The sequence below is a fragment of the Rattus rattus genome, chromosome 14, assembly GCF_011064425.1.
Source record: "Rattus rattus isolate New Zealand chromosome 14, Rrattus_CSIRO_v1, whole genome shotgun sequence".
In the NCBI taxonomy this organism is placed as follows: domain Eukaryota; kingdom Metazoa; phylum Chordata; class Mammalia; order Rodentia; family Muridae; genus Rattus; species Rattus rattus.
The window spans coordinates 32,781,035-32,803,917 of NC_046167.1; the positions used below are offsets into that span (position 1 = coordinate 32,781,035).

Sequence of the window (22,883 nt, forward strand, 5' to 3'; positions counted from 1 at the left end):
TCTGGTCTGTTTTTATTTATTGATATTTCAATAGGGTGGCTGGTCTTATTCACCCTGTATCTGTTGAAGATTTTCCCATAGTTTCCCCAGTGTTTATGAAGGGAGTCTCCCCCCGTGGAGTCCTTCTTGCCTCATTTTTGCAAGAATAGAAAAGATGAGTGATTGGAGGTTTTCCATATCTCATATTCAAGATCATAGCCTTTTCAAAATAAGGAAACAGAAGCCTGGAGTGCTTCCAAAAGCCATGTCCCAATAAATCAACAGGGTGTTATATGCCTTTAAAAATATAATATCCCAGACTTTTTGAATTTGAAATTGTGTGGGATTTGTCTCTTTTCTTTCCTTCCTCCCTCCCTTCCTTCTTCCCTCCTCTCTTTCTTTTCTTTTCTTTCTTAAACAGCCCAGGTTGGCCTTAAACTAAGTATATAGTCGTGATGACCTGACCTCCTTGTTCTAGGGCCTCCCCCTCCCAGGTGCTGGGGATATAGGTGAACGCCATTGTGCCATCTTATGCAGTGCTGGGAACCAAATGCAAGGCCCTATGTTGGCAAACCTCCTTTCACTGAGCTCTATTCTGGTGAACCTGTCTTAATTTTTTTTTTTAGAAAAAGGAAACAGATACTGCTCTCAAAATTATAAATTCACAGTAGAAACAGCTAAGCTCCTAGACAAGGAGATCCAGATTTTGAATTTTTGTCTTTCTTGCCTCTTCTTTTGAATCTTGTTCCCAGTGTGAAAAGCAATTTCAAAAGATTGTTTATCAATAGTAAACAAAAAAGGGAGCTGTAAGCCCATTGAGGCAAGAGTGGCTAGGCCTCCCCCTCCAATACACAGCCCCCAGCCTTCTCTAATGACAGTAACAGCTGTTTCCAGTCCCTTGAGGCAGGAGACTGGCCAGGCCCCACCCTACATAAAAGAGCCCAAGATTAGGGCACAAAATCCTTCCAGTCCCAGGCACCCTGGAACCCCCCAACCCCACCCCCAAGTGAGAAATCCTGTCTCATCAGTTCTCTCCTCTCTGGAGCAGAGGCAGCCACCTCTATTGTCCTCGCCAATAAATCTTCTGTGTTAGGTTGTCATGCAGTGTTTCTCTGTGCTATTCCGACTCCTGACCGCCAGGACCCCTTTCTCCTCCCCAGAGCTGTCACACGCCAGGTCGGCAACATTACAATACTCTGTACATTTAAAAAGAGTGTGTGGGTTGATCAGCCACCCATAGGATCATTCAGATTAAACTAAGGGCAATAAAGTAATCGGTGACAAGATGGGAAAAGGCAATCACTTTCAGCAAGTATTAGGAGAGGGACTCAAAGGTTGACTGCTGACACATGGGTAGGGTCCACCTGTGGATGGAAGTGTAGGTTCTTCGGCTCTGCTGAAGAACTACAGATTGGAGGGCTAGCTAGAACTTTGGTGACTATAGAAAAAAGACTGTAACAGATTGAGAGCCCAAAACATCCTGGACTATCTTCAGATCTTTTAATAACCATCTACTAACAACCTCGGTATGTGGCCTAACATTTTGTGAATACAAGGCACAACTTGTGGAATGCATGCTTTTGTTTTGGTTCTTAGAGACGGGGTCAGTCAGGGTCCAGACTGACCTTGAACTTGCTATATGGTACAAGCTAGTCTCAAATTCACAACTGTCTTGGTTTTGTCTTTGGAATTGGGTTATAGATATGTGTCACCCCACTTGGAATGCACGGTTGAGCTTGCAGGGCAGTAGCCTGGCCCAACTCTAAAGCTGAGGATGTTACAAAGTAGCGCCTGAAGCTCAGCACATAGGAAGCTCGGCACACAGGAAGCTCAGCACACACGAGGCTCGGCACACACGAGGCTCGGCACACACGAAGCTCGGCACACACACACGAGGCTCGGCACACACGAGGCCCGGCACACACGAGGCCTGCACACAGGAAGCTCAACACACACGAGGCCCGCACACACGAAGCCTTCAGCACACAGGAAGCCTGCACACAGGAAGCCCAACACACACGAGGCCTGCACACGAGGCTCGCACACAGGAAGCTCAGCACACAGGAAGCTCGGCACACACGAGGCTCAGCACACAGGGAGCCTGCACACACGAGGCCTCAGGAAGCACACAGGAAGCCTGCACACAGGAAGCCCTGCATACGAGGAAGCTCGCACACAGGAAGGCTCGGCACACAGGAGGCTCGCACACAGGAAGGTCGGGCACACCGGAGGCTCGCACACACGAGGCTCGGCACACACACACGAGGCTCGGCACACACGAGGCTCGGCACACACGAAGCTCGGCACACACGAAGCTCAGCACACACGAAGCTCAGCACACACGAAGCTCAGCACACACGAAGCTCAGCACACACTTCGTCCTGCTCCGGCTACAACCTTCCTGACATCTCTAACTGCATTTGGTAAATGCACTGATTCGTGACTTTTTGCTCTGTAACTGTCTAAGTTTATGAAACTGGGCAGGGGGCTGGTTCAGCAAGTAGTTACTTGCCACCAATCCTGAGTTCAATTCCAAGGACCCATATGGGAGAAAGACAGAACTGATTTCCACAAGTTGTAAAAGCTGTCTTCTGGCCTCCACATGCAGGCCATAACACATACACACTAGATATAATACATTTAATAAAGAATGTTTTTTAAATTTGTAAAGCCTTCTTCACAGAAACATGCCATTCAGGGTGACATGATTTTGTGTAGCTGGTGCATGGACACTCATATTTGGCTCAGAATTGGTTCTTCTATCCCCTTCAGACTTGTTTTGTATCAGGACAATAATAAATAAAAATTAGATGGCAGAGTGCTGGATCATGGTAAAGTGCCTACCACACGTGTAGGAGGACTTGGATTCTGATCCCAGCACACCCATGTAAACACTGAGTGTGACGAAGATCAGTAACCACAGTTGGGGAGGTGGAGAAAGGCCCATCCCTAGAACTCAGCGACTGGGCAGCCTAGCCAAATTATTAAGTTCTAGATTCAGTGAAATACCCTGTGTCAAAAAATAAAGTTGGGGCTGACCAGATTGCTATGTGCACCTGCTGACTTAAGTTTGATTCCTGGAACCCATGGTGGAAGGAGAGAACTGACTTCAAAGTGGTGTCCTTTACTCTGTATATGCTTTGTCGCATGCATGCACCAGCACCCTGACACACCCTAATGACAAATAAAACTATTAAAAAAGAGTAAAAAGTGACCAAGGCAGAAGGAAGAGGCAGGGGGATCTCTGTGAGTTTGAGACCAGTGTAGTGTTGCAGAGAATTCCAGGACAACCAGGACTACAGTGACCCTGTCTAAAAAATAAAGTGATCAAGTAAGTTACTTGGTATTGACCTCTGACCTTCATGTCCATATATACTTGTGCACATGTACCTGTGCACACAGGTACACACGCCTGTGTGAACATGTAAACATAATACTATGTGGTGCGGGGACCTGACCCCAGGTCCTAGGCAGGAGCAGGTGTTTCTAACTGTGGCGCCACCTTCAGTCCCTACTAAGCACTCACTGAATGCTATAACTGTATTTATTCATTCTTTACCTGCAACCCGCAGCTTTACAAATCTTAACTGGCCAAGTTTCAGGCTCTGGTAAATTAATAGTTATCATACTTTTGTGTGTGTACATGTTTATAACTGTATGCATATATGTATGAGCATGTGGATACCAGAAGTCAAGATCAGGTGTCTTCTTCAATAGGTTTTTCACATTATTTTTTAGACAGGTTCTCTCTCTGCCTTGCAACTTACAGATTCAGTTAGAATGGCTTGCCAGGGTATCCAAGGCCTGTCTCCCCCTCCTCAACGCTGAGTTTATAAGGCAAACATTAAAATACATTACACTGTCACATTCTGCTTTTATGTGGATGCTGGGGATCAAAACTCAGATCCTCATGTTTATGCAAGTACTTGAATTCTAAGTCATCTTTTTGTTCACATTTATACTTTTATCAAATCACAAATCTGTTGTGATAATAATAAAAGAGTGGTGGAACAGTTCCCATGCATACCCTGTCGTTGCCAGTTGAACTGGCGCTAATTTATCTCAGATCAGTATCTCTCCTGGTAGCTCTCTGCTAGCCACGAACTCTCTGGTTCCAGCTACCCTGCAAAATCATGGTTCTAGAAGTCCAGCAGCGGCTGGCCTATCGCAGCTCTCTGCCATGGACTCTGCCCACATTCCCAGCAACTGCCCCCTTGTAGTTAAAGTATAAACTCCCAACTACCCAGTAAAATCAAGACTCAACAAACTGTAACCCAACAATCAGATTTATATTTTAAATTCTCAATCTATAATACATCCACACAATAAACTTACAACCAATTGATAAGGATATAAACTGCCCTCCTAGATAAGATAAAACTTGCCTACAGAAGTCCATCCCAGCCATCTTGGCAATTCAAGACCACTCGGATCTGGGTCATCCTTGATTCCCTGCTTCTCTTCCTCCTCTGTCCTTCCTAGAATTCTCCCACCCCCACTCCCCCACCCGTCCTTCTCATCCAATGATAGGCTTCGCCTTATCCTGGACCTGCCTCCTGCATAATGACTCCATCCTATACAAATCCACTTTCACAAAACTTTGAGAAAACCTGAGTTTTTTAGAATTCCTAATTTGTATCTCAAATGCATGTCTTACTTCAATAATACCCTGCTTCCTTAACTCAGTATTTCTGTTTTTTGTGATTAAGGTCTGAGTATGCAATCTAGCTGGGCCCCAACTTCCTATGGAGGTCAGACTTTTCTTGAACTACCATCCTCTTGCCTTAGCTTCAGTGGTGGTTTTACAGGCTTGTCTAGTGTCTTAACTCCATTTTTTTTTTTTTTTTTTCTGGAGCTGGGGACCGAACCCAGGGCCTTGCACTTCCTAGGCAAGCGCTCTACCACTGAGCTAAATCCCCAACTCCTTAACTCCATTTTTTAATGTCCAGTTGTTTATAGTCAATTGACTTAACCTGTGAGATTTAATAAACACACCATTACATTCTTAAAAAGCACTGGCATCTTAGAATATTCATTAAAGCCAATTCTCTTTAAAACACTCCAATTTACAATTTCTATTATCTATTATCTTGCAACTGGGCAAGTTTCAGATTTAATACATCTTCTTACAGCTTATCATTAGTACTAAACTATCTCACTGTGGTGGTTTAAATAAGAATAATTCTCTATGCTCATATATCTGAATACTTAGTTGCCAGGGAGTGGAATTTGACAAAATTAGGACTTGGAGGTGTGGCCTTGTTGGAGGAAGTGTGTCACAGGGGTGGGCTTTGAGGTTTCAGGACCTCGTGGCAGATCCAGTCTGCTGCCTACAGATCAGGATGCAGTTCTTAGCTACTGCTCCAGGGCCAGGAGTGACACTATGTTCCCACCAGCTGATAACAGACCAACTGAAGCTGTAAGCAAGCCCTCAAATTAAATGCTTTCATTCATAAGAACTGCTTTGACCATGGTATCTCTTCACAATAGAACAGTAACTAAGACACCCCAAAGAGGTTCAACAATCTTGTTTCATAGATTATCTCCTCAGACACAGCTTCCTTTTTAAGTACAGTGATAAAAAATACAAAGTTGGTGATTCTTCTAAAGTAGTGTTGCATACAGAATGCTTTGCTGGGAGTGACGATGGCACATGTGTTTAACCTCTGCACTCTGCACACAGATCTCTGAGTTCAGGTCTACAAATCAAGTTCTAGGCCAACAAGGGTTACAGAAAATAAATAAATACATATATACATATACATACATACATACATACATACATACATATATACATAATACATTAAAAAAAGCATGATAAACATTTCCTAGGCACTTCTGTGTCAGTGCCAATTAAGTGTTAGGAAATACTGTACGGAGTGGACTTGAACAAGTTAACATTGAAATTCCTAACTGATTTTTTTTTTTTTTTGGTATTTTTTTCAACTAAGCAGTACACAGTAAAACAATACCTTCACATTATAGCTAAGTCTCAACATATTGAATAATATAAAATGATGAATTAAGATGAGCAGAGTGAGTCTGTAGTTAGCCAAGCGGGATGGTAGGGTTGAAGAAGCAAAATGCTCACTATATTATAAAGGGCTCATTATTTTGAGCCTTCTTTTTTTTTTTGTACTTGAAACTTTTTTTTCTTGAGAGAGAGAGAGAGAGAGAGAGAGAGAGAGAGAGAGAGAGAGAGAGAGAGAGAGAGACCCTGACCTCATTATGTTGCCTTGTCTTGCCTGGAACTGTATGTATACCAGGTGATAAGAGATCTGCCTGCCTCTGCCACTTGAGTGCTGGGATTAAAGCTGTATAAATACACACGTCTTTCCCTTTTCTCTTAGCACATAGCTTACAATGAGCTCTAGGATCCCTGAGAATTATAGCCTGGGATATTACAAGGCCTCTAGAGCTCAAGAGCTACTTTGGCCTAGGGCTGCAGGGTAAACTCAAACAAAATCCAGGCTAGTCCCAGCCCACTATGTAGCCAATAAGGACCCTCAACTTTTGATCTCTATTGCCCCTAAGTACTAAGACTACAGGCATGTGCCACCTCATATGGCTTACATTTTTGGAAGTAAAAGGAAGACTACTTGAAGGCAGATTTGAAGTAAATAATTTGAAGAAAGTTAGGAGACTCCACATGTGATAGGTGGAGAATGGAAAAATATAATAAAGGACATTAGATTGCTAGGTGAGGACTCCTCTTCTGCTAGGAAAGAAAGAAGAGACAAACAATACAGGTTACCCAGGATAGGAGGTTGCTAAACAAGCAGCAGTGGCCACAACAGCAGCCAGGAAAACATTCCCTGGCAGCACTGGCTGGCACAGGAAGCAAAAGGCTGAAGGAAGATGATGAGGTCAACAACAGTTTAGACAACAAAGCCAGACTTCAACTCAATGAAATAACGCTTTGCTGAGTCAAGAGATTTATGGCAATACAACTGACCTTTATTCTCGCAGTTTTGATATAAAAAAATTAATGTTCTTCTGAAACTGCATAAATTATAAAATTTACAGTTTAAAAAGTATGTCTCTGACACAGCAAAATCCAACATTTCTCTAAGAGGTTATCTCAAGACTTTCTTAGGCAGGAAAAGCATTACTGTAGCACAAATCTAAGCAAATAAAGTCATGTTATTAACTTAACTAAGCTACCCATGTTCTGGGTCTCTTCAGATACTTCTTTTCGTTTTTTTAAATGTGGTGTTTTGCTTCCATGTATGTCTATGTGAGGGTATCAGATCCTCTGGAACTGGAGTTACAGACAGGTGTGAGCTGTGGGTACTGGAAACTGAACTAGGACCTCTGGAAGAGCAGCCAGTGCTCTTAACCTCTGAGCCATCTCTCCAGCCTCCTGGGTCTTTTCTGAATTAACATTTGGGACCACAAGCAAATAAAGAATGAGATTTTGATTACTGGAAAGACAAAATGACTCTAAAAAGGTTCTCAACTCACTGTTAAACATTCTTGTTACCAACAAAGGCAAGAAAAGAACAACAAAAGAATTATGAGTTAGCACCAGGCCAAAATTAATTTAATTAGGCAAGGAAATAAATTGACTTACACAGTCTTTGCCAGGCATCATGGTAGGACACACATTTGATTCTAGCACTGGAAGAGGCAGAAGCCAGGCTAATAGATCCTGGAGTTCTAGGCCAGCTAGAATTGCATAGTAAAACCTGTCTCAAGAAATAAAAAAATTCGGTTTTTTTCTTTTTATTTTCTTTGGACACAATGTCCCCTGTAACTCAGACTGGCCTCAAACTTATATATATAAGAGCAGAGTATAACCTTGAACTTCTAATCATCCTGACTCTACTTCAGAATGCTGGCATTACTGGTGAACTCCATGAACATCTTTTATATTATTTTCTTTTTTCAAAGAAACATTATACACAGATACTAATCAGATTGGGTCAGAAAAATGTTAAAAAAAAAAAAACAAACCAGAAAAAAACACAAACAAAAAAAAAAAAAAAAAAAAAACCAAGACTCGGTTGTGAATTGAACTTCATTAAGTAGAGCAGCCTCTTTTGTCAAAAGGGTCAATTTGTGGGGTGTCAAGCATGGAAACAAGCAAGGTGGTTGGAAAAGTGCCTGTGTATTTATTTTGTCTTTTCAGACTTTGGTACAGGACTTTAGAGATAAAACTGAGGTACTCTTGGCACTATCATTTAGGGAAAAACAGCAGTTCTTTGGTCTTTTTAGCCAACTAGCAAGAGAGACTTGTCTAAGAAATCCCTGTTTGAATTGTCATCTATGAACTGGAAACCCTCCATTCACAGTTAGAAAGCAGATAGTTTCTTGGAATATAAGTCGTTTTTATTGACAAGCCCAGTATATGTGGGGTAGTAGGACGAGCTGGTCACATTCAGTGTCTGAAATTTATGACCCTACATACCTATATGTAGGTATACCTGTATATTATGTGTGTGCCTGGTGCCTGAAAGGCCCAGAAGATTATGTGGAAATAGTTACAGATGTTGGTGAACTTTACTGTGGGCCCTGGGGATGGAACTTGGGTTCTCTGGAAGAGCAGCCTTTTAACCACTGAGCCATCTCTCTAGCCCTCAATTTTGTATTTTATGCAAAGGGATTTTGAAAACAAAACATTTTACACACATTACCCTCATTTACTCAATTTTTGGAGACTAGTACTTGAAAAGATAAATGGGAAGAAACCACTTCTCATTTTCAACTAAAAGAAATTATTGAGTCTAATCAAGAATGACTAACATTGGGCTAGAGAGATGGCTCAGTGGTTAAGAGCACTGACTGTTCTTCCAGAGGTCCTGAGTTCAATTCCCAGCAACCACATGGTGGCTCATAACCATCTGTAATGGGATCTGATGCTCTCTTCTGGGATATTACAAGGCCTCTAGAGCTCAAGAGCTACTTTGGCCTAGGGCTGCAGGGTAAACTCAAACAAAATCCAGGCTAGTCCCAGCCCACTATGTAGCCAATAAGGACCCTCAACTTTTGATCTCTATTGCCCCTAAGTACTAAGACTACAGGCATGTGCCTTCTGGTGTGTCTGAAGACAGCTACGGTGTATTCACATATATAAATAAATCTTAAAAAAAAAGAATGGCTAACATTATTCATTTTCTTCTGTGAACATCTTACTTAAATGCTTGACTAAAGCCACTAGTGAAGGGTTCCCACCGCAGGCCTCGATTTGTCTGTAGGCTTTAGCTTCGAGCTCTCTAAGAGTGTATCGCGTATATTCAAAAGAACCTACATCCTCCAGGTACTGCACACAGTACTTTTTAATGTCTATATTTTCTGTTCTCTGGCGCAGGATGTTCTGTACCTGGGTGCTTTCTGGCCTTGACCAAATGGCATGAATAGTAGGAAATGAGAACTTTCCTTCTGTCAGGTCTTCACAGAAACTTTTGTTTTCACTGTATTCTTTGGAGTGTAGATTGGCGTAATCATCTCTAATCTGGAAAAAGAGCCCAAGTGTGTCCAGCAGTGGCTTTAGATCTTCTTTGTAGTCAGAGAACAGCTGCATGAGACCTACGGCTAATCCAAACAAACCACCTGTCTTCTGCAACACCATGGCTTTATATTCTTCTTCAGTCGGACAAGTGTAGGTATCTCTCCAGTAAATATCTAGGCCCTGTCCCTGATGAAGTTCCAAAAGCTGTCGTGTGAAAAGCTTCACTGCATCTGGGTGATCAAGTGTTAAGACTTTTTCCAGGCCAAGGAAGTAGACATAATTGGCAGAGTTAATGACAGATGGGACACCATAGATGCTGTGAGCAACTGGAAAACCACGTCGGAGCTTTGAACTGTCTTCAATATCATCAATGAGTAAACTGGCATTATGCAACATTTCAGTCACTTCAATGATAATCTAGAGAAAAACAACCAAAGAAGAAAATTTCAATAAGGCGCGCGCGCGCGCACACACACACGCACACACACACACACACACACACACACACACACACACACACACACGCCCCACACACACACACGGATACAGAAAAAGCTATTGTACATACACACAGAGAATTTTTTTGTGTTTGTGTCAGTGTGGCGTATGTTCTTGTGAGGACAGGTGCCCTTGGAGGCCAGAGACATCAGATAAACCTGGATCTAGAGTTAGAGGCAGTTGTGAGGTGCCGGATGTGGATGCTGGGAATTGAACTTAGGTCCTCTGCAAAAGCAGTACATGCTCTTAATTAATATTAGTGCCATCTCTCTAGTCGAGATTTTTTTTCTTTTGAGACATGGTCATCCTATGTAGCCAGCACCTAAGTTATGGAATTCTACATGTATACCGCCATGCTTGGCCCAAACAGTTTGTACTTGATGATAGTTCCAAATTAATTAATGTCTCAGTTATCTTAAGCTTTTTACAGCTAATATACATTTTTATATAAAGTATAATTATATTATAATATAAAAATATATTATATAAAATATATTAAGCAGCCTTAATATATAATATGGTAAAAGCATTAACAAAATAAGAATCTTGGAGTACTTTTTCTGGGACATCTACTAATTCCTTGGTGATTCAATGGGAGGAAGAATGAGGTCAGCACTGCCTAAGGACTGGGTATGTGGCTCAGTGGCAGGGCACTTGCCCAGGTGCTGAGGGTCCAGAATGTGCCCCAGTAGGACAAAAAGAGAAGTAGTCAGACTGCCTAGATACCTGTAGCTTGTCTTCTGGAACTTTCAGCCAGTGATTAAATGCCTGTGAAAGTTTGGTTCTCACCTGTTTACCTGCAATTAAAGCATAGAATACGACAAAAAAAAAAAAAAAAAAAAAAACAAAAAAAAATACATTATTTTACTTAAAAATTATTTTAAAAACATTTAGTTAATTGCGTTTGTATGTACATGTGTACTCCATGGTATACTTGTGGAGATCAAAAGACAGTCTGCAGGTTGTATGTGGGTCCTAGGGATAAACGTTAGATCTTAGGCTTGGTGTCAGGTAACTTCACTGGCTACGTTACCTAATTGGCCTCCAAAATGTGATTACAAGGAAAACTGATAAACTTGCTTCAAAACTGAGAAGACTTAATAAAACAGTCCCATCAACTCATTTCCTTCCCAGTTGAGTAGCCCTCAGATTCCCCACTGTAAAGGGCTCAGTGAGGCTGAACTTACCCTCTTCATTTCACCATTCAAACTACACCTGGGTGAACAGAGGGATGACTCAGTGGTAAAGGGCATTCCCTGCTCTTGTAGAGGACCAGGACCCAGTGTGGTTCCCAACATCTATTGTAGGTGGCTCACAACTACATGTAATTCCAAGTTCAGGAGATCCAAAGTTACTAACGGACCCTCTGTAGTCCTCTGTGTGGACCCAGCTCATACGTGCGTCCTCCTTACTCCTAACACACATATGCACACAACTAAAAATCAAAAGTTTTTTTTTTAAAATGAAAGTCTAAAGCATTTAAGTGAGTTTTAATCTGAACCATTGTACTGAAGATGGAATGGGCATCTTTAGAAAATACAATTTAATCTCTTATTTTTCTGAAAATCAAGAAAATCTGTTCAAGGACAATTAGCACTATCTGTCACACAAAACTTCAAGAATTTTGCCAATGAATTTCCTCACAAGATTATTTGTCACTTTGCCTGGTGGTGGGGGTGGCATTTAATCCCAGCATCTGGGAGGCAGAGGCAGGCAGATCTCTGTGAGTTCAAGGTCAGCTTAGACTACAAAGCAAGTTTATGACAACTAGGGCTGTTTACACAGAGAAACCCTGTCTCAGAAAAAAAAAAAATCTATCATTCCTTTAAATTAAGATTTTAAGAGCAACTTTAGTTTACATGTCCTCCATTTAAACAAGTGCTAGCCTCCTGTGTTGACTAGGTTTTAGCGGCATTTTCTTTTTTACATGGAGCGCTTGAGAAATGTCTTTAGGTAGTAGATGCCAATAGAAGTTAAATTAACCCAAACAGAAAGCAGTCACAACTAGTTCATTTCGTAAAAATATAGTGTGAACTTCTAATACTGTAAATTCAGAACAAGGCTCAAGAAAACAGCTAAATAAAAGTTAACTTTCAGCGGCTGGAGAGATGGCTCAGTGGTCAAGAGCACTTGCTGCTCTTCCAGAGGTCCTAGGTTTGATTCCACGCATACACATGCTGGCTCACAGGTGTACCTCTACGCCTAGTCCTAATGGAGCTGCGTCCTCCCCTGCCCTCTCAGGCACAGGGATAGAGTGGGTTGCACAGACACACACACAGCCAAAACCTCCATAAAACTCAAAAAGGGAAAAAGTTGTTTTAGTTTCGGTGTAGTGATGCACACCTTTAATCTCAGCACCGAAAAGGCAGAGAGATGGATCTTTGTGAGTTCAAGGTCAGCAAGACTCAAATAAAAAAAAGTTAAGTTTCTGGGTAAAGGTGTTAGGGCCAAGCCTTATGACCTGAATCCGGTCCCCAGGATCTTCTGAGTACCACATACATTCCCACTAAATGAACTGAAGAGAGGGAGAGTTGAGATGGACAGATGGCTGAGGGATAAAGTCCTGGAGAGGAGCTGGGTCTAGTTCCAAGCACCTCCATCAGGTGGCTCATCATTGGTTGTGATTCCAGCTCCAGAGATCTAACACCCTCTTCTGACCACAGGCACTTATACTCATGTGTACATACCCTCCCACAGACACAAAACTCACAGGAAGAAGAAATAACTTTTAGAAGTGGCCAGAGCATACCTATAATCCCAACAATTAAAAGACGGGTAGGAGGTTTACCACAAATTCTAGGCCAGCCTGGGCTACAGTTGAGTTCTAGGTCAGCCCAGGGCTATACTAACGAGATTTTTGTCTCAATAAAACAGAAACATTTCACATACAGTTTTTTGAGTAATTCCTCTTATAGTGGTATTAACTTCCACTAGAAGTTCTCAAGAACCATTTAAATTTAATTTTACATTTAAATGAGTACTCTGAAAATTATGCATGCTCGCTCTATCTATCTATCTATCTATCTATCTATCTATCTATCTATCTATTAATAACAACTATTTGTTACCTGGTAATTGAAGTAAGTACTTATAAGGCTCTAGAAGAATTCTTTCAGCTTTCTCTTTAGTTTTCTCCATGTTTTATTAATTTCAAAGTTGACCTGTTAGAAAGGAGAAATATAAAAATGATCTCACAAATCAAATTATCTTTAAGTGTTAGATGGCAAAGGACTTTTTGTCAAGATACTTTTTTGGGATGATAGATTTAAAATTTTATTTATACAGCAAAACATTACATGTATAAAACCTTGCAAAAATTATGTAAAGAAAGCAAAAGGAGGCAGCCACAAAACAGGCTGTATGATCCTATTTATAGGAAATGTTCTGAATCAGGCAACCTATACAGATGGGAAAACAGGTTAGTAGTTGCTGGCTAGAACAAAAAGACTATTACTAATGAATTATAAAGGTACATGTGTGTATATAAAGAATCAAAATGTTATTAGATACGGTGATGTCTGTATACTGTGAATATACTAAAAAAAATCTAAATTTTAAAGAAGTTTTTTGAAGAAGGTCTTACATTATAGCTCAGCTGTCCTCAAACTTGTGATCATTTTGCCTCAGGGTTTTCAGTGCTGAGATCTCACACATACACACACACACACACACACACACACACACACACACACCCCACCATATCTAGTTTAGTCCTGAGATACAATCTTACTATGATGCCCAAGATGGCCTTGAAATTATGGGTTCAAGCCACCAAACCCACCTTGAACTATATACTTTTGATGGTTGCTGTATAAATTATACCTCAAGTTTCTAAAGAAAAATTCTTCAGTCTACTGATAACATTGTTCAGTTGATTTTGAAGTAATTTTCTTAGATGATCTACAGTAAAATTTCCTAGTTAATTAATCATAAAGGACTTAAATTGTTGACATCAAATAAATTCCAAAACAAATTCACAAAAAGACATTTCTATAATGATTCCAAATTAGCAAATGCTCTATGATTAGGATAGGTGTGCTTTGTGAGGAATACTTAAATCAATAAATTTTGGAGGCTTTTTTTTTTAAGATTTTATTTATTTTATGTGAGTACACTGTCCCTGTCTTCATGCACACCAGAAGAGGGCATCAGATCCCATTACAGATGGTTGTGAGCCACCATGTGGTTGCTGGGAATTGAACTCAGGACCTCTAGGAAGTGCAGTCAGCGCTCTTAACCATTGAGCCATCTCTCCAGTCCTGGAGATTGTTTTTAAGATGCATGCTCATTTGAATATTATTATTTTGTATAATTAGTGTTGAAATATTTTTAATTCTGCATTTACTTTAATACTTCCTAGAATATAAATCACGGCATGCATACATGTATTTTTTGAGACAAGATATATTTTACGCCCGCTAGCTTTGAATTCCTTCCTGACCCTTCTGCCTCTTCTCCCAAGTACTGGGATTACAGAGCATGCCATAATACCCAGCTTCCATCCTGGCCTTTGCAGGGCTCTCCTTTACTGGTGAGTCTTCCATTTCTTTGCAAATATTGACTTTTACTTTTCTCCACAGAGTCTGTTTTTCTAGTAACTATGATGCCTCTGGCAAGCCTTAGGTGTTATGAGTTTTGTCTTCTTTGGGGATGACCATTTTGGTCTGTAGGATCACAAGCCCTCTTCCAATAACCTTAGATGGATTCACTCTGTACATGTAAATGTAACACCAAACATAATATGGTTATAGATGGCAGTTTATGATTACTGCTGGGCAAAGTGCTGCGTGTCACAGGTCAGTGTTGTCAACTTCATAGGCTCTAGAAACAAGGACACAGTTCTCTTGAATGTGAATCCCATGGATTGAAAAACTCAGGTTGTCAGACTTGGTGGCAAACCCAGGTAACTAGAGCCATCTGCTGACTCCATACACAAAATTAAGACAGAGAAGTTAAGAGCCGAAAACTACCCTGAGCACTACACACAGCACTGAAGTATGTGGGCACTCACATATACAATAAATACCTGTGATAAACAAAAAAATTTATGTGTGCATGTGTGTGAGTACATGTTTGCATAGCATATAACCTTGGGTCTTCTTCAATCATTTTCCATCTTATATTTTTATAGCTGAGATAGGTCCTACCATCGAATCCTGGCCTTGTTAATTTAGCTGGCTAATGAATTCCTGGGATATGCTTGTTCTGGCCCAGTCTAGTGCTGGGGTTACGAGTTGTGGAACTTGGCTTTTACAGGGGGATCTGAATTTAGGTCCTTATGCTTTGTAGATGTTTCAATGACTGAGTCCATCTACTCTAGTAGCTCTTTACAGATTAATACATGAAATCAAGGAATGAAAGTGATGCATTTATTGTTCAGGTTACTCTTTAGGATCAAACTCCCCCCCCATTTTTATTTTATTTTTTAAAAGGGGCTATTAGTCCCCTCCTCTATCTTGTTTCCTCTTACTATTTATTTATTTATTTATTTATTTATATTTATATTTATATGTGTATACTGTTGCTGTCTTCACACACACCAGAAGAGGGCATCAGATCCCATTACAGATGGTTGTGAGCCACCATGTGGTTGCTGGGAATTGAACTCAGGACCTCTGGAAGAACAGTCAGTGATCTTAATGGCTGAGTCATCTCTCTAGCCCCCCTATTGTTTTTTTGAGGAAGAATTTCTCTATGCAGTTCAGGCTGGCCTAGAATGAACAATCCTTCCTTAGTCTCTAAAGTGCTACAATTACATGTGTATCATGTCCAGTAAGAAGCATACTTTAAAAAGTATTCATTTATTTAATTTTGTGTGTGTGGTTGTCTTAGTTATTGCTTTTATTGCTGTAAAGAGACACCATGACCAGTTGGGTGTGGTGGCATATGCTTTTAATCCCAGCATGCAAGTGGATCTCTATAAGTTTGTAGCTAGTGTGGTCTGCATGGTGAGATTGAAGACAGCTGGTGCTATGTAGAGGGACCCTGTCTCAACAAACAAACAAACAAACAATTCTCCCAACAAAAAAACACTACCATCACCAACAAAACAAACATGATATTACAACTAAGGCAACTCATAAAACAAACTATTTAATTGGAGGCTTGTTTACAATTTCAGAGGGTGAGTCCATTACCATTAAGCTGGGGGAGTGTGCAAGTAAGCAAGCAGGCAGGAAATCATGGCGTTGGATTAGTAGCTCAAAGCTTATATCTTATGCATAAACCAGAGATAGAAAGCTAACTAGAAATGGCATGGGCCACTGAGGTATGAGTGTGGGGGTGGTGGTGGTGGGGAGAACAGGACTGAAACCCTGAGGGTCAACAGAAAGAATGGAAACAGGCAATCTCAGGAGGTAGCAGGGGCGTGGGGAAGGACCCTCTAGAATGTACCTGGGAGGTTAGAGACTCTCAGGAATCAAATGGAGGAACCTTAGATGAAATGCCCTACAGTGGGGAGAGGGAACTTGTAGAGTCCACCTCCAGTAGAAAGACAAGACATCAAGTGTAGGGATGGGGTTGCTAACCCACAGTCAAAAACTCTGACCCAGAATTGTTCCTGTCTAAAAGAACTGCAGGGACAAAAATGGAGACGAGCCTGAGGGAAAGGAGGTCCAGTGACAGCCCAAATAGGGATCCAGCTCAAGGGGAGGCTTCTAGGGTTGACATTATTACTGATGCTATGGTGTGCTTACAGACAGCAGCCTAGCATGGGTACCCTCCGAGAGGCCCAACAAGCAGCAGAAAGAGTCATATACAGATGTTTACACCCAACCAATGGACAGAAGCTCCGACCCCTGTGGTTGACTTAGGGAACAGCTGGAAGAAGCTGAAGAGGGGGGCAACCCCATAAGAAGACCAGCAGTCTCAACTAACCTGGACCCCTGAGATCGCTCAGACACTGAGCTACCAACTGGGCAGCACACACCAGCTGATAGGAGGCCCCCCCGCCCCATATATATAGCAGAGGACTGCCTGGTCTGGATTCAGTGAGAGAGGATGCACACACCTAACCCTTGAGAAACTTGAGGTCTCTCCCAGGGAGTGGGAGGTGTGGTGGAGTGGGGGTGGAGAGATGAGAAACAGCCAGGGGGAAGACCAGGAGGGAGTTAATGACTGGATTGTAAAAAAAGATTTAAAACAAACAAACAAACAAACAAACAAACAAACAAACAAACGGGCCTTTGAAACCCAAAGCCTACCTCCAGTTGCAGGATTCTTCCAATAAGACCACATCTCCTAATCCTACCCCAAACAGTACTACCAACTAGTGATGACTATTCAAATATGAGCATTTGGGGGCCATTCTTACTCAGGCCCCCACAGTGGTGTAGGTGGAGCTTTGAGGCTGACATTCAGTATTTTATTTACTTTCTTTCTACCTTAGTTTTTGAAATATGGCTCTTCGCTGAACCCAGAGTTTGTTAGTTTGGCCAGAATAGGTGACTAGCAAGCCCCAGCGATCTTCCAGCCTTTGACTTCCCAGTGCTGGGATTCCAGATGTGTAGTCATTTCCAGCTAAAAGGATGCTAGGGATGAACTCAGGTCCTCATGATTTCACAGCAAGCACTTTATAAAGTAGTTACTGAGCCACTTCTCTGGCCTCAAGAGCAATATTCTTTTTTTTTTTTTTTTTTTTTTAAAGATTTATTTATTTTAGTTATATGAGTACACTGTTGCTATCTTCAGACACCAGAAGAGGGTGGGCATCAGATCCCATTACAGACGGTTGTGAGCCACCATGTGGTTGCTGGGAATTGAACTCAGGACCCAAGAGCAATATTCTTAATAAGTCAGATATCCATTAAAAAAATCAGCAACTCATGAAAACAAATCAGTTCGGCAATGTGAATTCAGGGAGATATCCAAAGTAGAAAACATCTAGCCAAATGTGGTAGTCTATATCTGTAATCCCAGCGGCTGGGATGTGGGGAAAAGAAACAGGGGTTCAGGGCTAGCTTGGGCTATACTATGTCACATGTCCTCACTTCGAAGGAAATGCTCTACGTTGGCCTTGACTGGCGGTTATTATTAAGTACATCACAAGGAAAAGAATGCTCATAAAAGCATTTCAAATACCAACTTAGTAACACTTTTTCTTTCCCAAGACAGGGTTTTGGTATGTGTTCTAGACTGGCCTGGAACTCCCTATGCAGTCGACTATGGCCTTGAACTCTTTCCTGCTTTGGCCTCTGGAGGGATGGATTACAACTGTTAATGCTGGACATGTTGCTTGGTTCTTAGAGGTTAACTATAAAGAAGATGCAAAGAAAGAAGGAGAAAATGTTGGTAACAGATCATTCTGGAAAAGGATTAAACATATGGTAAAATATATATACATATTTTAGTTTTGGGTGAAGTCTGAAGGCTAGTAACTTAGGGTGGCACCAAAAAGCATGCTGCTATCTTGTTTGCATCCTGGAAAACACATTTGACATAACTTAAAATAACTCAAGAATTTGCCTCTGAGTCAATAGCAAATCACGTTTTGCACAGAAATGAAGAATTCTTTAAATTCTCAAGTTTTCCTTATCTTTAATATTTCTCTACCAGTGATGAATTAAACACTATTTCCTTTGCTCACTCACATTTAGCAATATTCATGTAAGTCAATTAATGTTCTGTCCCTGAAAATATTTACATATAGTATTATCGGTGGTGGAGTAAACATGAGAACTTCTGGGGTGGGGATTTAGCTCAGTGGTAGAGCGCTTGCCTACCAAGCCCAAGGCCCTGGGGTCAGGCCCCAACTCCGAAAAAAAAGAAAAAAAAAAAAGAAAAAAAAAAAAAAAAGAGAACTTCGACGTTAGTACCAAGAGACGGTACGTTTTGTACCTTTTTCTTAAGAGCCTATGGCACTTCGAGTTCTATACACTCTTGAAATTTTTTTTTTAAATCCAGAACTGTTAATTTATCACAGAATTTTCAGCTCCTCATATACTAGACTTAAATTTAAGAGGTAATAATGGCTAAGTGGCACAAACTCAGTTAATTTTATGTGGAGTCACCACAGAATGTCTCTGTGAATCTGACACCATTTTCCCACTTACAAAATGAAAAGCTCTTAGGAATTTGTTCAAAGAGTAGACTAGTATCTATGCAAACATATTTGTTTTTCCACTGTAGAAATGCAACTGCAGCTGCCTCTCTGCTCTTCCTCTATATAATTTTCTTTTTGAGACAGTGTTTATGTGGTTCAAGCTAGCCTGGAATTCATTCTGTAGATCAGGCTGGTATTAGGACTTGTCAGCACCATAATGCTAAGCTCCTCTTGAGTGAGTTATCATTTTAGCAGTTCAAAATCCAAGATATCCTATTGTTCACTGGACCACTGGACCAGATAAAAACTGTTTTTAATTTTTTTTTCCCTTTTCTGGAGACAGGGCCATCCTGTGTAGTCCAGGCTTGCTTACAACTCAAAGTAATCCTGTTTCAGTCTCCAGGCTGCTGGATCAAAATTCCTTAACCATCCTTCCTCATCTCTCTGGGCCTCAGTTCTTCATACTGGGAAATCTTTTTCCTGAAACTGGTTTCCTTTCCTTAATAACTCCAGCTGGTTTCTTGAGCCAAGCTTAGTCCTCACTCTCTCAGGGAAGCCTTTCTATACCTCTCTAAGCCAAAGCTCTAATTCACATCCTCCTATCATGCTTCACTTTGACTAGACTTCGGTTCTGGAAGTTGTACAAGATCCATCCCGTCTTTCCACATGAGGACTGAATGAATGCTTCTCCTAACACCTCAGAGGGTAAACTCAGCGCATCAAACATTCATACGATATTGAAAACTTGATGCAAAGTCAGTGCCTCCCCCCCCCCCCTCTCTCTCTCAAATAGGCAGGCTCTGGCTTGAGACTAGCTAAACAGATAGGGGCCACCGAGAAGCTCAGCTGTTAACGCGCACAGCAAGAACCTTTGACTCCAACCCCGGGGAACGATGGCTCTGAAGGAAAAAAAAAAGGGCTCCACACAGGCACTGTAATAAGCTCGCGGGCCGGCTTCTTCCCTGAGCTGCACTGGTGGCCCTTCCACTTTTCCCGAGCTCCTCTGCCTCTCCCTCAGCCCAGCACCGGGCCGCCAGTCACTCCGACCAGGGTCAGCATCCGGGTCCTCTCTCCCTCCTTACTTCTTCCTCTTTCGTACCGCCCCCTCCCCCGCTCCCCATGCGGGTACCACCCCCCACCCCCCCTGCCACCGCGCTGCTGCTCACGGTTCCACGATGATCTCAGACTTGAAGCCGCCGAAACGAGACTAGCAGTACCCACGCCAATTTCCCACTTTATTGTTCAGACTGCCGCTCTTCCTGAAGCTTTCTTGGAGCCCTCCCCCTATTTCACACAGAAATCTCCGCCCTCCTCAGCGGCCAGCAACGCCGCAATACTCGGTGTAAGAAAATACGCCATCCCTATCACACTGCGCAGGCGTCGTATGCCACCTCCCCTCTGCCTCATGGCCGCGCCTCCTTCACCTCCCTGCTCTCGTCGAACGCAGGCAAGGGGGCATTGCGGTCTTGGTAGTTCTAATATCCGTAAGTTTACCGATTGACCTGGAAGATTGGACTACAATTCCCAGAAAGCATTGAGGCATAACTTTCTGTTTCCATAGAACTGGTGAGTAAATGGCGTCGTTGTTTGCATCGCTCAAACCAATAGAAACTTGCAAGAGGCGGGCTCCAAAGAATCCTACCCAATCCTAGGTCGTCTAAGAGGCATCCGGGAAAGAGGTAGGGGAGGGGAAAAGAATCGAGGGGAGGGGAGAAGGGGCAGGGGGGCCAGAGTGGGGGAAAGCGATGTTTGCCCGTCAGTCGAGTCCGGAGTGAGGAGCTCGGGCGCTGGAGCGGAGGGAGAGTCTCCAGCCGCAGCTTGGTGCCGCGACGGCCACTGCCTGGACTTCTTCCCGGAGGGAGCCGGAGAAGGTCGGCTGCCGTGTTCCTCCGGAGGACACTGAGACCGGGGCCCGGACCTCCGTCCGAGAGGGATTTTTTTGTCGCCCCCTCCCCCCGCGAGGGAGCCGGAGCGGCCGCCAAACAAAGGTACCAGTCGCCGCCACGGGAGGAGGAGGAGCCGGAGTCCCGGTCGCCGGCGGACCCGCCGCTCCTTCGCTATCTCTCCCTTGGGCCTGCTGGTGTTGGGGGATTGGGGGAGGCAGATCAGTGGGCTCTGGCCGTAGGGCTCAGACCTCGTCTGCGCCCGAGGTAGGAGCATTCTTTTCTACTGGGTAAGCTCCGGGCCCGGCCGCGCATCGGGGCAAATGGCAACGGGGGCTGAGTCGGCGTTCGCAGCGGGGCCTCGGCCTCCCGGGACCCCCGCCCCCCGCGGCGCGGAGCCGGAGCCGCCCTTCCCGGGCCGCACCGTGGGCCCGGCGGCCTGGCCCGCGGGAGCTGGATGTCCTCGGTGCCGGGTCCCGGCTCCCACTTGTGGGCCTTCGCTCGGGCGGGACGCGGGCGGGCGCTGTGGGGCCGAGCCTCCGCAGCCCGAGGGCCCGCCGGTTCACTGAGGGCTCAGTCCCGGGGCTCCGGGCATCGCGGTTCCGTAGGTTTGGACAGTTGCAGCCGCGCTTCAGGCCGCGCCGGACCCTGGGCTTGTTGTGAGTTTTCTTCTGACAGAAATGGCGTCATCGTGGAGGACGGGGAAAAGTCCGTGGAGTCGCGACAATGGGGCGGCGGGCGGTGGGGGCGGTAGGGGCGATGGGATGGCGCGTGCCTGCTCCGGGCTCCTGGCCCCACTCGGTGCCGCCCCCGCCACTACGGCCCGGGGCGGCGGGGGGGGGGTGCTGGGGTGCCATTGGTGCTGACCGGGTGTCTTTGTTTCCCCTTCAGGTGCAGGTGAAGCGGGTGTCGCCGTGGGGATCGCGGCCCCAGAGTCACCATGAAGGTAAGGCGTCACTCAGCCAGTTTGAGTGGCTTTCGAATTCAGGAAGTGTAGGGGCTGTGGCAGGCCTGTGAGTTTTGCAGAGGCAGGTGTGTGGAGTGGCTCGGTGTGGAGCTTTCCCTGGAGACAGAGGGTCATCTGGAGCGAACATCCACAGGCTGTGTTGCGAAGTTGTGGAGTCAGTTAGGAGATAGCAGGTTTCCCAAATAGAACAGCGCCTTTTGCGTGGAACCGAAAGAACAACTGCACGAATTAAATAAAGCATCTTAAATCGTAAAACAGAAAGCTGGTCTAGTAACCTGAATTTCGAAACAGTAGTGGGTCTGTCTGTTACAACGATGAAAGAAAATTTCATTTGATTGTGTGACCAGGACCGTGAATTTTAAGCAGAAAGCCAAATATTTTGAAGATGTTTCAAGTACTTCGGTGCTCTTTACTTTTAGAGAGCTGATTTGGCCTGTTGTACCTTGTATTTCTAGGTAGTTTGGGTTGTTTATGGGTCATTTTTCTATAGGTTGATGTTCTGGACCTTGGAGTTGACTCATGCTCTTTTAAGATATGTTGTGTGTAATGGTCAGGTTCTACTGAAGTAAACATGTTGACCACAGAATAGTTTCTAAGAAATGTAAGTGTCTAAGAAGTAGTCTGTATACTGGTGGGATAAATCATAGCTATTTTAGTTTTTCTTTTTATCATACTGGTATGAAAAGCTTTAGGTATCTGGAAAATATCTAGATTTAGCTGGTGGACCTTTGATACTAGAATGTTTTTTCTTTAAAATCTTACAAATTCAGATATACCTGAAAAACATGTGTGTGCTTATAGAATTGAAATGTTAGAGTGTAAATGGCATCTACTTTTGACAGTTCTTTCGGGATTTTTTTTTTTTTTTTAATTTTTTACACTTGTCTCCAGCGAGGATTGCTTTTGTAGGACTGCATCCAGGTACAGTTTTAAAAGCTTCTGTTTGTAGAATACAAATGCTGTTGCCACTTAAGTATTTGCCTTAAGTAGTAGACCTTTTTAAAGGTCCCCCCCCCTTTTTTTTTGAGTTTGGGGCTCTGTAGAAGCTTGGTTTTTATTTTCTAA

The 22,883-nt window shown here is 43.1% G+C and overlaps 2 protein-coding genes across 11 annotated transcripts in view; one reads left to right on the forward strand and one right to left on the reverse strand.

Annotated features, from left to right (window-relative positions):
* Positions 1 to 6,146: 6,146 nt before the first annotated feature.
* Ggps1 (geranylgeranyl diphosphate synthase 1) lies at positions 6,147 to 20,365 on the reverse strand. Of its 4 annotated transcripts, XM_032884652.1 has the most exons (5): positions 20,135 to 20,365; positions 12,997 to 13,089; positions 10,655 to 10,725; positions 9,302 to 9,847; positions 6,147 to 7,667 (listed from the first exon to the last, which is right to left on the reverse strand). In XM_032884652.1, exons 2-5 carry the CDS (start codon positions 13,064 to 13,066, stop codon positions 7,527 to 7,529), a joined length of 828 nt encoding a protein of 275 aa, XP_032740543.1. In that variant the 5' UTR covers positions 13,067 to 13,089; positions 20,135 to 20,365; the 3' UTR covers positions 6,147 to 7,526. The 4 variants fall into 4 exon arrangements, with proteins under 4 accessions (XP_032740543.1, XP_032740541.1, XP_032740545.1 ...); XM_032884650.1 differs by lacking the exon at positions 6,147 to 7,667 and having other exon boundaries at positions 9,061 to 9,847; XM_032884654.1 differs by lacking the exons at positions 6,147 to 7,667; positions 12,997 to 13,089 and having other exon boundaries at positions 9,061 to 9,847; positions 20,135 to 20,345.
* A 282-nt stretch (positions 20,366 to 20,647) lies between these two features.
* Arid4b (AT-rich interaction domain 4B) overlaps positions 20,648 to 22,883 on the forward strand; it is a 125,671-nt gene continuing 123,435 nt past the window's right edge. For all 7 annotated transcript variants that reach the window (XR_004385765.1, XM_032884655.1, XM_032884656.1 and 4 more), the window contains exons 1-2: positions 20,648 to 20,956; positions 21,743 to 21,797. Coding sequence is in view for 6 of the 7 variants with exons in the window: in XM_032884655.1 (XP_032740546.1) it covers positions 21,792 to 21,797 (6 nt within the window). In the remaining variant the exon portion in view is untranslated. The remainder of the gene's footprint in view (positions 20,957 to 21,742; positions 21,798 to 22,883) is intronic.